This window comes from Oncorhynchus clarkii, chromosome 19 (assembly GCF_045791955.1).
Source record: "Oncorhynchus clarkii lewisi isolate Uvic-CL-2024 chromosome 19, UVic_Ocla_1.0, whole genome shotgun sequence".
Lineage (NCBI taxonomy): Eukaryota > Metazoa > Chordata > Actinopteri > Salmoniformes > Salmonidae > Oncorhynchus > Oncorhynchus clarkii.
Window position 1 is genome coordinate 3,768,754 of NC_092165.1, and position 13,133 is coordinate 3,781,886.

A 13,133-nucleotide genomic window follows, 5' to 3' on the forward strand; every position below is an offset into this window, starting at 1 on the left:
CTGAATTGTCCGACCAATGTTAAGTCAAGTCAGTCACTGTAAAACCAAGCTGTACTGGATAGAAAATAGTAGACAGTAAGTTGACCTACCCGGACGAAGCATACTACTAATCTACTGGAGAAATGTGTCTCCCTTTTGTAAGTGAATGGAAATACAAGTCACTATAAAACCAGCACTGTGTCTCTATTCACTGACACTGAGCTGTCCGAAGAAACCAGAAGGGAGCTGCCAACCATCATCATCAGAAGAACAAATCAGCCAGAAACACTCCGATTGACTGCTGCTGAGGCTTGAACACTGCCAGAGAGAACTGCGTTGATTATGAAGGGGAAAGGTGTAATGACTGTTTTCCTACTTGCACTTGTTGCAAAATCCTCCGTGTCTCTTCCTATCACTATAACCGTGATTTTGAATCACCCAGTTACACCGCCCTGCTCTGGATCATGCCATGGTGGCAGAAATAAGACGGGAAGGAAAGATCTATAGAATAAATGGAACATTCTGCCATCACTCCGTGGATCCAAGACCAAGAAAACACATCCCCCCAGGAAAAAACACTGGCATGTCACGCTCTGCTCTGTCGTCGCTGCCAGCCACCAGCATGAATGGCTGTGCTCTACATTCTCAGTGTCTCGGTCTGACAAACTTCCCACTCGACAGTGCTCTAGTAGGCTACAATCATCTCTCAATATCTATAATAACACTTATTAGGAAGGCTATCCGAATGAATTAGGATCCGAAATGGCAAGTCAGGTCAGTCACTAGAAAACCAAGCTGTATTGGATAGAAAATGGTAGAGTAAATTAACCTTACCGGACGAAGCATACTACCAATCTACAGGCGAAATGTATGTCTCCCTTTTGTAAGTGAATGGAAATACAAGTCACTATAAAACCAGCACTGTCTCTCTATTCACTGACACTGAGCTGTCCGAAGAAACCAGAAGGGAGCTGCCAACCATCATCATCAGAAGAACAAATCAGCCAGAAACACTCCGATTGACTGCTGCTGAGGCTTGAACACTGCCAGAGAGAACTGCGTTGATTATGAAGGGGAAAGGTGTAATGACTGTTTTCCTACTTGCACTTGTTGCAAAATCCTCCGTGTCTCTTCCGATCACTATAACCGTGATTTTGAATCAACCAGTTACACCGCCCTGCTCTGGATCATGCCATGGTGTCAGAAATAAGACGGGAAGGAAAGATCAATAGAATAAATGGAACATTCTGCCATCACTCCGTGGATCCAAGACCAAGAAAACACATCCCCTCGGGAAAAAACACTGGCATGTCACGCTCTGCTCTGTCGTCGCTGCCAGCCACCAGCATGACTGACACACACTTCATCGACGTCTCTCTACTGGCACCGTGCGATAGTCTCGGCTCCCATTGTGAACTTCACCCCTTACACACGAGCATAGCTGAGCGGGGAGAGAGACTCGGAAGAAATGCTGAGCTCCGCTGCAGCCCAGCCCATTGAAAATCCTACGAGGCCGCCTACAATTGACACGTCACATTGCATCAACCAATGGTTGTGTGCCATGTCACTGACAATAATAAAATACATATTTCACGCAGAACTCTCCGTCTTCAGTCATTCAAATAATATGTTTAGATATTAAGGAGGCTGTATGTCTGTATTATCACAGCACTATAATAAAAGGGGGGTCCTCAGAATCCATTGAGACTAAAAACGTCATAAGTCTCGTCACTAACAACGACGATACAGCCTATAGACAGACAAGAAGCGCAGTGTCTAACAGCGATGTGCAGCGGAAACAACCTGGAGCTGAACACAACGAAAAGAAAGGACGTCATAGAGGATTTTAGAACTGTTTTATTTGTTCCGTGTGACTGTTATACTGTCTACCTCTGTGTACTATGTAGACCTACTATATGTGAGAGAGCTCCAAATAATAATTCCAATATATTACTTTTAATAGGTACTTGCAAATGGCAATTATACTACTTGAATAAAATGGATGCAACTACTTGAATAAAATTTAGAAAAGCTTCGGATTGAGTTTGGAAGTGTCATATAATTTCTGTAGCACAGAAATATAGCGATAGTAAAATATGACGTAATGAAACAGGCAGGGAGGGAGCAGGACTCGAACCCTCGACCTTCTAGCCCGAAGTCTAGCGCGCTATCGACTGTGCCTCAAAAGCATACTCAAGCAGAGAGTCGCTATCCACGCTTAGAAACCCAGGCTCGTTACACTATATGATGATAATGTGTACGACCGATGATATTATGATATGATATGTTAGTTGGATTAGTCTGCTGGTTTGAAGCTCAAAAAGCGGCTTCACTTCGAGGAGATGCTGTAGTGTTGCCGGCACGGAGAAGTTAGGCTGGGCTCAGTGAGGACGATGGCAGTCAGAGGAAGGAACACGGCTGCGTTACGACACCAGTCAAATCGATGCGCAGCTCTACTATCTCGGTTGTAGCTTGAATAGAGACGCAAGTGTCAGATATTGAATAGAGGCGCAAGTGTCAGATATTGAATAGAGGTGATAGTGTCAGATATTGAATAGAGGTGATAGTGTCAGATATTGAATAGAGGCGCAAGTGTCAGATATTGAATAGAGGTGATAGTGTCAGATATTGAATAGAGGTGGTAGTGTCAGATATTGAATACAAACAAAAGGTTCTCACTCAGTCGAGGTTTGATGAGTAACAATAAAAACATAGCAACAAAGAGAGGACAAATAGCACAATTCAAGTTTCTTTATCAATGACAAATATACTTCATATTAGTAGTCAATACTCACCAATAAGCCATCCGTCCTCAACAGCTCCCTCCTGTAGGTGGAAAGGCAAACTTTGCTGTTCTGCAGAATGAACAAGTCGTGCTTTCTACCTGGCCACCACATTCAGCAGCGTCTTTTACACATAACATTATGTAAACAGTATCATTTTAGACCGTCCCCTCGCGAATCAGGGACCCTCTGCACACATCAACAACAGTCACCCACGAAGCATAGTTAGTTACCCATCGGTCCACAAAAGCCGCGGCCCTTGCAGAGCAAGGTCTCAGAGCAAGTGACGTCACCGATTGAATCGCTATTTAGCGCGCACCACCGCTAACTAGCTATCAGTTTCACATCCGTTACACTTACCTATCATCACCTTCACATTAAGAATATAAGTCTTCTCTGATTACATAGCCTTGTTGAACTCGTTTTGGGATGGTGCTCTTATGGTGATTTTGGTGCCGTCTATTGCTCCATTCGTATTTGGGAACCCATTGATGGAAAAGAACCCATTCAATCAGTTGTGCGATGATATAAATGGTATATTACACGTTTGCTGATGATTAGATCCTCAACATTGTCTCATCGAGGGGTGTGAGATGCCGCTGGCGGATCCGCGAGCATCCGGCTGAAAAGTGCCGGTTACCAAAAACCCGAGGGTGGATAGCACTTTGACGTGCACCCGAATGGCTTGGGTTTGCCTTTCAAAGTAAGTCTTATATCCTCACAAGATTGGTTTAGGGAAACGATATCTGATCAGCCAATCTGTACTTCCTCCTAAAAAAAAAGTCCCACCTGTTTGTAAAAACGGACTCCCTGCGAAATGCAACGGTGACAAATCTTCCATCAGAGCAGATCAGACATCTCTCATTGGATTTCCATGATCTCCGTCCTTATAGTATTTAAACAATAGCTTCACCTCTAATTTAATACATTACTGGACTTTGTGGATTGTTATTTATTTATTTTGTATTATTTTTACCATGAGATTTTCACTCTACCCTGCCATTACATCTGCTTCCCTGCACATGTAACTAATAAACTATAACATTTATTATTATAAAACTATTATTAATTAATAGTGTTATTACTATCATTGTTAAAAGTAGCATTATCATGTTTTGTTATTGCATTACGGCCGTTACCATGACAACTGTCCAGTAATCATTACTTTTAATCCCGTGAACAATATTTGTTAACGCTATTATCTAATTTCTGCAGTAAAGACGATTCACTTTATTACTTGTTTTCATATTGTTGAACAACATTCTAAGTCTGCTATTATTTCCTCCTAAAGTGTTACGAATTTCGAAAAAAAATATTTTTAAAGAATAACAAAAAGGAAATTTACAAACAGCGGGACTTTTATTTTTGAAGGAAAATCGCAGAGGTCACGGTCTTATTCTTGCTAGGTCTTGCTTATTTTTATTGGCAGGATTGAGCTATAATAAGAGGTAAACCCTTTCCTCTACTTCCATATAAATGGACTTCCTGTTTCAACACAGAATGCTGCTGATAGACTGAGGTGGTTGTGTTGATATCCAGCCAATCCCATAAACCTCTAACAGGCCAACACTGTACAATATATTCATAAAAAATATTTATGTTGAATGTGCGTAGGACTGACTGACCCTCCTGCTAGACAGAAGTCCAGCTAGGTACCTAGCGTAGGACTGACTGACCCTCCTGCTAGATAGAAGTCCAGCTAGGTACCTAGTGTAGGACTGACTGACCCTCCTGCTAGACAGAAGTCCAGCTAGGTACCTAGTGTAGGACTGACTGACCCTCCTGCTAGATAGAAGTCCAGCTAGGTACCTAGTGTAGGACTGACTGACCCTCCTGCTAGATAGGGGTCCAGCTAGGTACCTAGTGTAGGACTGACTGACCCTTCTGCTAGATAGAAGTCCAGCTAGGTACCTAGTGTAGGACTGACTGACCCTCCTGCTAGACAGGCGTCCAGCTAGGTATCTAGTTTAGGACTGACTGACCCTCCTGCTAGATAGGGGTCCAGCTAGGTACCTAGTGTAGGACTGACTGACCCTCCTGCTAGAAGATCCACACTTCCAGGAGGCTGCAGAAGGAGAGAGGCTGTTTGATTGGGCATTCCAGGAGGCGGCAGAAGGAGAGAGGCTGTTTGATTGGATCTTTCGTAAGTTTTATCGTTATTTTAGTGTTCATGTTTGATTTACATTTTCGGCAGCCTGAATTAAAGCAACAGACAACCAGAACATGTTGAACCATCCTGCCCGTCTATTCTGCCTGGTCTCCCCACCTCCAGGGGTTGACTACAACTGTTGATCTGAAGCTGTGAACAAAGATATGGGGTCCAGCTCCCCAAGAAGGTTGATCATCCTGGAACACGACTCAGTTCCTTTTCTCAACACCATGTCGATGATGTCACGTTCCTTCTCTGCCCTCTCAGCGATTCCCCCTTTCGTGAGTCCATTTCCTAATTTCCTTCAGACAGAGTGAGTTGTAATCCCGTAAAGAATCTAAGGAAGGTCTTTGGTCAAGACATCAACGTGGTGGTGTGTATCTTTGACTAGCCTGACTATCAGCTTCCCCATCTGTATAGGACAAGAGATCATTCCAGTTCATCCCCTTAATTGCGTTTTCAAAATCATGTTGTGGAAATTCTTCCACACAGACACTCGAAGTCAATCTGAAATGAGCTGGAAAGGTGCAAACCAATCAGGAGCTCTCCCTGGTCAGACCCAACTCAATGTACCATAGTACACATGTCAATCAGGAGCTCTACCTGGTCAGACCCAACTCAATGTACCATAGTACACATGTCAATCAGGATCTCTCTCTGGTCAGACCCAACTCAATGTACCATAGTACACATATCAATCAGGAGCTCTCTCTGGTCAGACCCAACTCAATGTGCCATTGTACACATGTCAATCAGGATCTCTCTCTGGTCAGACCCAACTCAATGTACCATAGTACACATGTCAATCAGGAGCTCTCCCTGGTCAGACCCAACTCAATGTACCATAGTACACATGTCAATCAGGAGCTCTCTCTGGTCAGACCCAACTCAATGTACCATAGTACACATGTCAATCAGGATCTCTACCTGGTCAGACCCAACTCAATGTACCATAGTACACATGTCAATCAGGAGCTCTCCCTGGTCAGACCCAACTCAATGTACCATAGTACACATGTCAATCAGGAGCTCTCCCTGGTCAGACCCAGCAGTTGTCTTATATATGGCTATACACAGACAAGTTATATTTAAATGATTTGGCAAATTTCATGAATCATTAACGTTTTGCTTCATTTATGTGACCGACCAATACTGGTTCATAACATTTGACAGACCAACACCTCACCAGTCTTCTTCGCTCTAAAATGAGACCTTGAAACTGAGATATCTCCTTCTCAAGTCTGGGCTTACTGCCAAATTACAGCTACTGATAGTGAGGATCTGTACAGTCGGCCACTTAATGAACACACATTGGTTTATAGAAAAGCACATGAATAAAACACGTGTTTTAAAGAATAGCAAACATTACAATTTAAAATAATTTAAGTGTCTTTGTCCACAGACTAGGAGACAGGCCTCAGCATCTTCAGATTAGGTGGAGAAGTGTCTTTGTCCACAGACTAGGAGACAGGCCTCAGCATCTTCAGATTAGGTGGAGAAGTGTCTTTGTCCACAGACTAGGAGACAGGCCTCAGCATCTTCAGACTAGGTGGAGAAGTGTCTTTGTCCACAGACTAGGAGACAGGCCTCAGCATCTTCAGATTAGGTGGAGAAGTGTCTTTGTCCACAGACTAGGAGACAGGCCTCAGCATCTTCAGATTAGGTTGAGAAGTGTCTTTGTCCACAGACTAGGAGACAGGCCTCAGCATCTTCAGATTAGGTGGAGAAGTGTCTTTGTCCACAGACTAGGAGACAGGCCTCAGCATCTTCAGATTAGGTGGAGAAGTGTCTTTGTCCACAGACTAGGAGACAGGCATCAGCATCTTCAGATTAGGTGGAGAAGTGTCTTTGTCCACAGACTAGGAGACAGGCCTCAGCATCTTCAGATTAGGAGAAGAAGTGTTCTTTGTCCACAGACTAGGAGACAGGCCTCAGCATCTTCAGATTAGGTGGAGAAGTGTCTTTGTCCACAGACTAGGAGACAGGCCTCAGCATCTTCAGATTAGGTGAAGAAGTGTCGTTGTCCATATACTAGGAGACAGGCCTCAGCATCTTCAGATTAGGTGCTACAAGACAGAGGATGTAGGAGAGATCAGAAAGTATGGAGAAGAATGAGGAGTGAGATGCACCTGAGATAATGATGTGATGATGTCCTATGATACACCTGAGATAATGATGTGATGATGGTCCTATGATATACCTGAGATAATGATGTAATGATGGTCCTATGATATACCTGAGATAATGATGTGATGATGGTCCTATGATACACCTGAGATAGTGATGTGATGATGGTCCTAGGATACACCTGAGATAATGATGTGATGATGTCCTATGATACACCTGAGATAATGTGATGATGGTCCTATGACACACCTGAGATAATGATGTGATGATGGTCCTATGATATACCTGAGATAATGATGTGATGATGGTCCTATGATACACCTGAGATAATGATGTGATGATTGTCCTATGATACACCTGAGATAATGGTCCTATGATACACCTGAGATAATGATGAGATAATGATGTGATGATGGTCCTGATACACCTGAGATAATGGTGAGATAATGGCCCTGTGATACACGTGAGATAATGATGGGATAATGGCCCTATGATACACCTGAGATAATGATGTGATGATGGCCCTATAATACACCTGAGATAATGATGTCCTATGATACACCTGAGATAATGATGGTCCTATGATACACCTGAGATAATGATGAGATGATGGTCCTATGATAGACCCGAGATAATGATGAGATGATGGTCCTATGATGGCCCTATGATACACCTGAGATAATGATGGCCCTATGATACACCTGAGATAATGATGAGATGATGGTCCTACGATACACCTGAGATAATGATGAGATAATGGTCCTATAATAAGAGTAATTTATTACAGGCAGCAACACAAAAAAACATGGTTCCATTCTGAAAAGTACTTTATCTTTGATCTGAGTAGCTATGTTTTTATTTGTCCTATATTTAATCATTCCACATATTCAAGGGAGGGAGAAAAAGAAACCGGTCTTACCTAGATTCACTCAAGTACTTAACAAGATGGCGTTCATGTTCACTGAGAGCTTTGAGACAAGCTCCCATCACTTCTGGTCCTTTAGGGAGGACTGCGTTCAGTAGTTTTCTCATTCGCTCCTGTTCAGTTGTTTCAGCTGTTATTCTGGAGTACTCTTCATCACCAATCATGCTCTTTGACGACAGATCATCTGCTATTGGCATTGGGTTTTTGACTCCGTGAATGAGTTCAGCCCTGTGTTTCTTCAGAAACTCCTCAGCAGGAATCCCAGGGAGTGTTAATGCTGAAGGGGGGTGAATGAAATTAATATGTCTTTAGGGTGAACAGCAGCTGTTTCTACATCTAACATTCTCTCCAGTTATCACCCCACTGAACAAGACTCATGAAGACCTTCATCACCCCACTGAACAAGACTCATGAAGACCTTCATCACCCCACTGAACATGACTCATGAAGACCTTCATCACCCCACTGAACAAGACTCATGAAGACCTTCATCACCCCACTGAACATGACTCATGAAGACCTTCATCACCCCACTGAACAAGACTCATGGAGACCTTCATCACCCCACTGAACACGACTCATGTTAGATCTTCAACAGTGTCCTTCATCACCCCACTGAACATGACTCACAAAGGTCTTCATCACCCCACTGAACATGACTCACAAAGGTCTTCAACAGTGTCCTTCATCACAACTTGAAGGGACGTTAGCTCTGTGACCTCGTCCACAAAGACAAACTTACGTGTTGGATGAGAGTCTTTGCTGTATTCATCTGAAAGACAAACAAGATAAAATATCATAAAACACTTTAATAGCATCTGTTAGAAAAGGACATTGATGATTGACATACTGTTCATGTCCAGTATTTCTTACCTTTTGATACCACTGATTTCCATACTGTCCTCTCATCATCCCCGATTAACTCCATCTCAATGTCCACCCCTGTGTTTCCCATTATCATCTTACAACAGCTTGGTGTGGTGTTTGCAGGTAACAGCTGAATCTTCTGTAGGAGGCCATATGGTGCAACGAGAGAGCGAGAGCGAGAGCGAGAGAGAGAGTAGGAGAGAGAGAGAGAGAAATAGAATGATATTCTAGTAATTCATATACAATATGACAGATTCTTGTCCTCAGCCTGATAAAAATGCACCTCTGGATAGATGGAAGTGGAGAGGGGATTCTTGAGTGCAAACCAACTGTTCATCTTTAAGGGCCCATTTGGACTTGGCAGGAGAAATTCAGAATATCCTTGGGACACCTGATCTTTCTCCCGTTCCCGAACAGCCTACAAAATGAGAGATGTAAGTAGTCAGTCACAACAATGTAGTCTCATAATTCACACAACATGCAGCTCACTGGACAATCCATTTTTGTCAACACTATCGTTATTGATTTACCATTATTTTACCAGATAAGTTGACTGAGAAGAGATTCTCTTTTACAGCAACGACCTGGGAAATAGTTACAGGGGAGAGGGAGAGGGGATAAATGAGCCAATTGGAAGCTGAGGATGATTAGGTAGCCATGATGGTATGAGGGTCAGATTGGAAGTTTAGCCAGTTTAGCCAGTAAGTACTCTTACGATATGTACCATGGCATCTTAAGTGACCATGGAGAGGACACCCATTTAATGTCCCATCTGAAATACAGCACCCTACACAGGGAAATGTCCCCTTCACTGCCCAGGGGCAATGTCCCCTTCACTGCCCAGAGGCAATGTCCCCTTCACTGCCCAGGGGCAATGTCCCCTTCACTGCCCAGGGGCATTGGGTTCTCCTCCGACCAGAGGTATGTGTGCCATCTACTGGCTCTTCAACTGAATGAGACAGAAATAGATTTGTCACAGAGCTGCATGTTGTCTTTGTAATCTAGAGATTTTCAACAAACTATCAGCTTTCCTTCAGTAAGATTCAACATACTGTTGTCACTTCAGTGATAGTGGCTCACCTCTTTCTGACTGGAGTTTCTGAGGAGCAGGTACAGCCTTGAAATGACTGTTGACTTTTTTACTGCCATATAGAGGACCACGTCACAGTGGACATCTACGATCCAAGAAAGGATATAGCTCAGTATAACAGCGATAGCTGAGAATTTGGGATGGAGAATCTTAACATGGAATCTGGTGACTTCATGCACTTCCTCTAAAGACACTCCATGTTCCTCTACATGAAGAATCTTCATCTCATTCCTCAGGGAAGGGTTGGTCCCTGAACAACACAATACAAATGAGACAGAGACAAATATTGTATTATTCATCCAACTAAAACACAAAGAATATGCAGTACCAGATCACAGTAAACTCAAACTCCCAGAATAGTTTATAAATTAATTGAGGAAGTGAAACTCAGTTACATGGAAATGTCTTTCTGAATACTATTTCTACATGGTTTTACCTAAACAGACAAAGTGTGGCAGATGAACTTCCTCCAGTTCACCTAACTCCATAGTGATGTCCAGCAATGGACCACCTTGTGTGTACTGCATGTCTTTCAGAAGTTGACTGTAGGGTTCCCAGTTCCTGAAGTGATACTTCAGAATGACATCTCTCTCACACAGCCAGCGGAGCCCAGACACTGTGCACTCATAACTCCCTTTGGGTGTCCTGTGTCTGAGGGCAACAACAATATGTGGTAGAGAGGGTCAATGGTCAAATGGAGAGGTTGGATTAGAAGACTATTCCCAAAGGTAATGGGGAAATACACTAGCAAGTGGAATGAAATGTTAAAAGTAGTTATTTTACCTGAACATTGTCACTCCCTGGACAGTGGAAGTCAAGGGTTCAATCTGAAGCCAGTGTGTGGAGTCCTGAACAAGGACAAGCATGTCAGTAATACATATGGGGCCTGTTTCCTGGACACAGATTGAGTCTAGTGCTGGACTTAAAGCATGCTCAATGGAAGTTTCAATAGAAAGTTCTTTAAGGTCCAGGACCAGACTTAATCTGTGTCTGGGAAACTGGCCCATTAACCAAAGTAACTAATTTAACGTATTTATCCAATTAAACTGTTAAATGACAAAATATGACAACAGCTAAAATCCTGCATGACTACAAGCAGAACACAGGAGTCTATATCCCAGTATGAATGGTTGGTCAGTACACACCTGGCTTTGAGACTGTGTTTATATTACTAAAGCAGAACACAGGACTGTCTATATCCCAGTATGAATGGTTGGTCAGTACACACCTGGCTTTGAGTCTGTGCCTGACTCCTGCAGGTATGTAAAAGTAAGAATTGACATTATGACTTACCTCAACGTGGTCACAAGTCTTACAGCTCTGAGGAATCCCTGAAGTCAAAAGTAGTTGTTATTTAAAATGGACAATCTCATGTAATAATGAATTAATAATTATTAAATAGACTTGTAATATAAATGAATATAAGTGATCAACAGTCTCAGAATATCCACTCATTAGCATACCATAATCTGACATTAGTGTTATATTAATTAATGTTTGTGGAAGCAGGAAACAACATCGTTCAGGTCCATGTTTTGTAGATGTTGGGGGTCTGATTTCTGGTAGATTCTAGGATGAGAGTTTAAAGGTAGAGTCAGATAAATGAGGTTGTACGAGCAGCACCACAGATATTGTGATGAGCAAGATGCCCGACTTCTCTCTCACACAGTCACACACAGTAACTGCCATGTGCACCGGTCCTTTTCACTCTCTTACAGCGGAGAGGGTGAGTGTTCGCCACGGGACCAAAACAGCAGAGAAGTTTAGCGCTCCAACACTCTTAGTTGTTCTAGAAATTGACCCACTATGCTGTTTACTTTGTGCATCTATGTCATATCGCTGACTCTACATTCAAGTTTGTTTTGACCAAATAGATAATGATTGTGCTCCTTGTCTGGGACTCAAGTATAATGAATGCTTTAAAACTATTTTGAGTTAAAAACAATTATCAGTTAACTCACATTTCTCAGGTCCAGACTTGATACAACTCTCTCCACCATGGTCTCTGTTGTCCCCAGGTCCAGACTTGATCCAACTCTCTCCACCATGGTCTCTGGTGTCCTCAGGTCCAGACTTGATACAACTCTCTCCACCATGGTCTCTGGTGTCCTCAGGTCCAGACTTGATACAACTCTCTCCACCATGGTCTCTGGTGTTCCAACAGAACACATTAAAACACACCACTACTACTAATCTAACTGTCTGTAGGTCCAACAGAACACATCAAAACACACTAGCTCTGCCACCATTACTACTAATCTAACTGACTAGCTCTGCCACCATTACTACTAATCTAACTGACTAGCTCTGCCACCATTACTACTAATCTAACTGACTAGCTCTGCCACCATTACTACTAATCTAACTACTACTAATCTAATTGACTAGCTCTGCTACCATTACTACTAATCTAACTACTACTAATCTAACTGACTAGCTCTGTCACCACTACTACTAATCTAACTACTACTAATCTAACTGACTAGCTCTGCCACCATGACTACTAATCTAACTACTACTAATCTAACTGACTAGCTCTGCCACCACAACGAATAATCTAACTACTACTAATCTAACAACTACTAATCTAACTGACTAGCTCTGCCACCACTACGACTAATCTAACTACTACTAATCTAACTACTACTAATCTAATTGATTAGCTCTGCCACCATTACTACTAATCTAACTACTACTATTCTAACTGACTAGCTCTGTCACCATTACTACTAATCTAACTACTACTAATCTAACTGACTAGCTCTGCCACCATTACTACTAATCTAACTACTACTAATCTAACAACTACTAATCTAAATGACTAGCTCTGCCACCATTACTACTAATCTAACTCCTACTAATCTAACTACTACTAATCTAACTGACTAACTCTTTTACCACTACTACTACTAATCTAACTGACTAGCTCCTCCACCATGACCACTAATCTAACTACTACTAATCTAACTGACTAGCTCTGCCACCATTACTACTAATCTAACTACTACTAATGTAACTGACTAGCTCTGCCACCATTACTACTAATCTAACTACTACTAATCTAACTGACTAGCTCTGTCACCACTACTACTAATCTAACTGCTACTAATCTAACTGACTAGCTCTGCCACCTGTCACCATTACTACTAATCTAACTACTACTAATCTAACTACTACTAATCTAACTGACTAACTCTGTCACCACTACTACTA

At 42.3% G+C, this 13,133-nt stretch overlaps 1 protein-coding gene and 1 pseudogene across 2 annotated transcripts; both read right to left on the minus strand.

The window, feature by feature from the left end:
• Window positions 1–4,639: 4,639 nt before the first annotated feature.
• LOC139374601 (NACHT, LRR and PYD domains-containing protein 1 homolog) lies at window positions 4,640–11,179 on the minus strand. Of its 2 annotated transcripts, none has more exons than XM_071115624.1 (8): window positions 10,704–11,177; window positions 10,357–10,571; window positions 9,911–10,170; window positions 9,114–9,248; window positions 8,837–8,969; window positions 8,706–8,735; window positions 7,958–8,240; window positions 4,640–6,977 (listed from the first exon to the last, which is right to left on the minus strand). In XM_071115624.1, the coding sequence occupies exons 1-8, from the start codon at window positions 10,925–10,927 to the stop codon at window positions 6,971–6,973; spliced, it is 1,287 nt and encodes a 428-aa protein (XP_070971725.1). In that variant the 5' UTR covers window positions 10,928–11,177; the 3' UTR covers window positions 4,640–6,970. The 2 variants fall into 2 exon arrangements, with proteins under 2 accessions (XP_070971725.1, XP_070971724.1); XM_071115623.1 differs by having other exon boundaries at window positions 6,718–6,977; window positions 8,628–8,735; window positions 10,704–11,179.
• A 634-nt stretch (window positions 11,180–11,813) lies between these two features.
• Window positions 11,814–13,133, minus strand: part of LOC139374592 (NACHT, LRR and PYD domains-containing protein 3-like) — a 47,011-nt pseudogene continuing 45,691 nt past the window's right edge.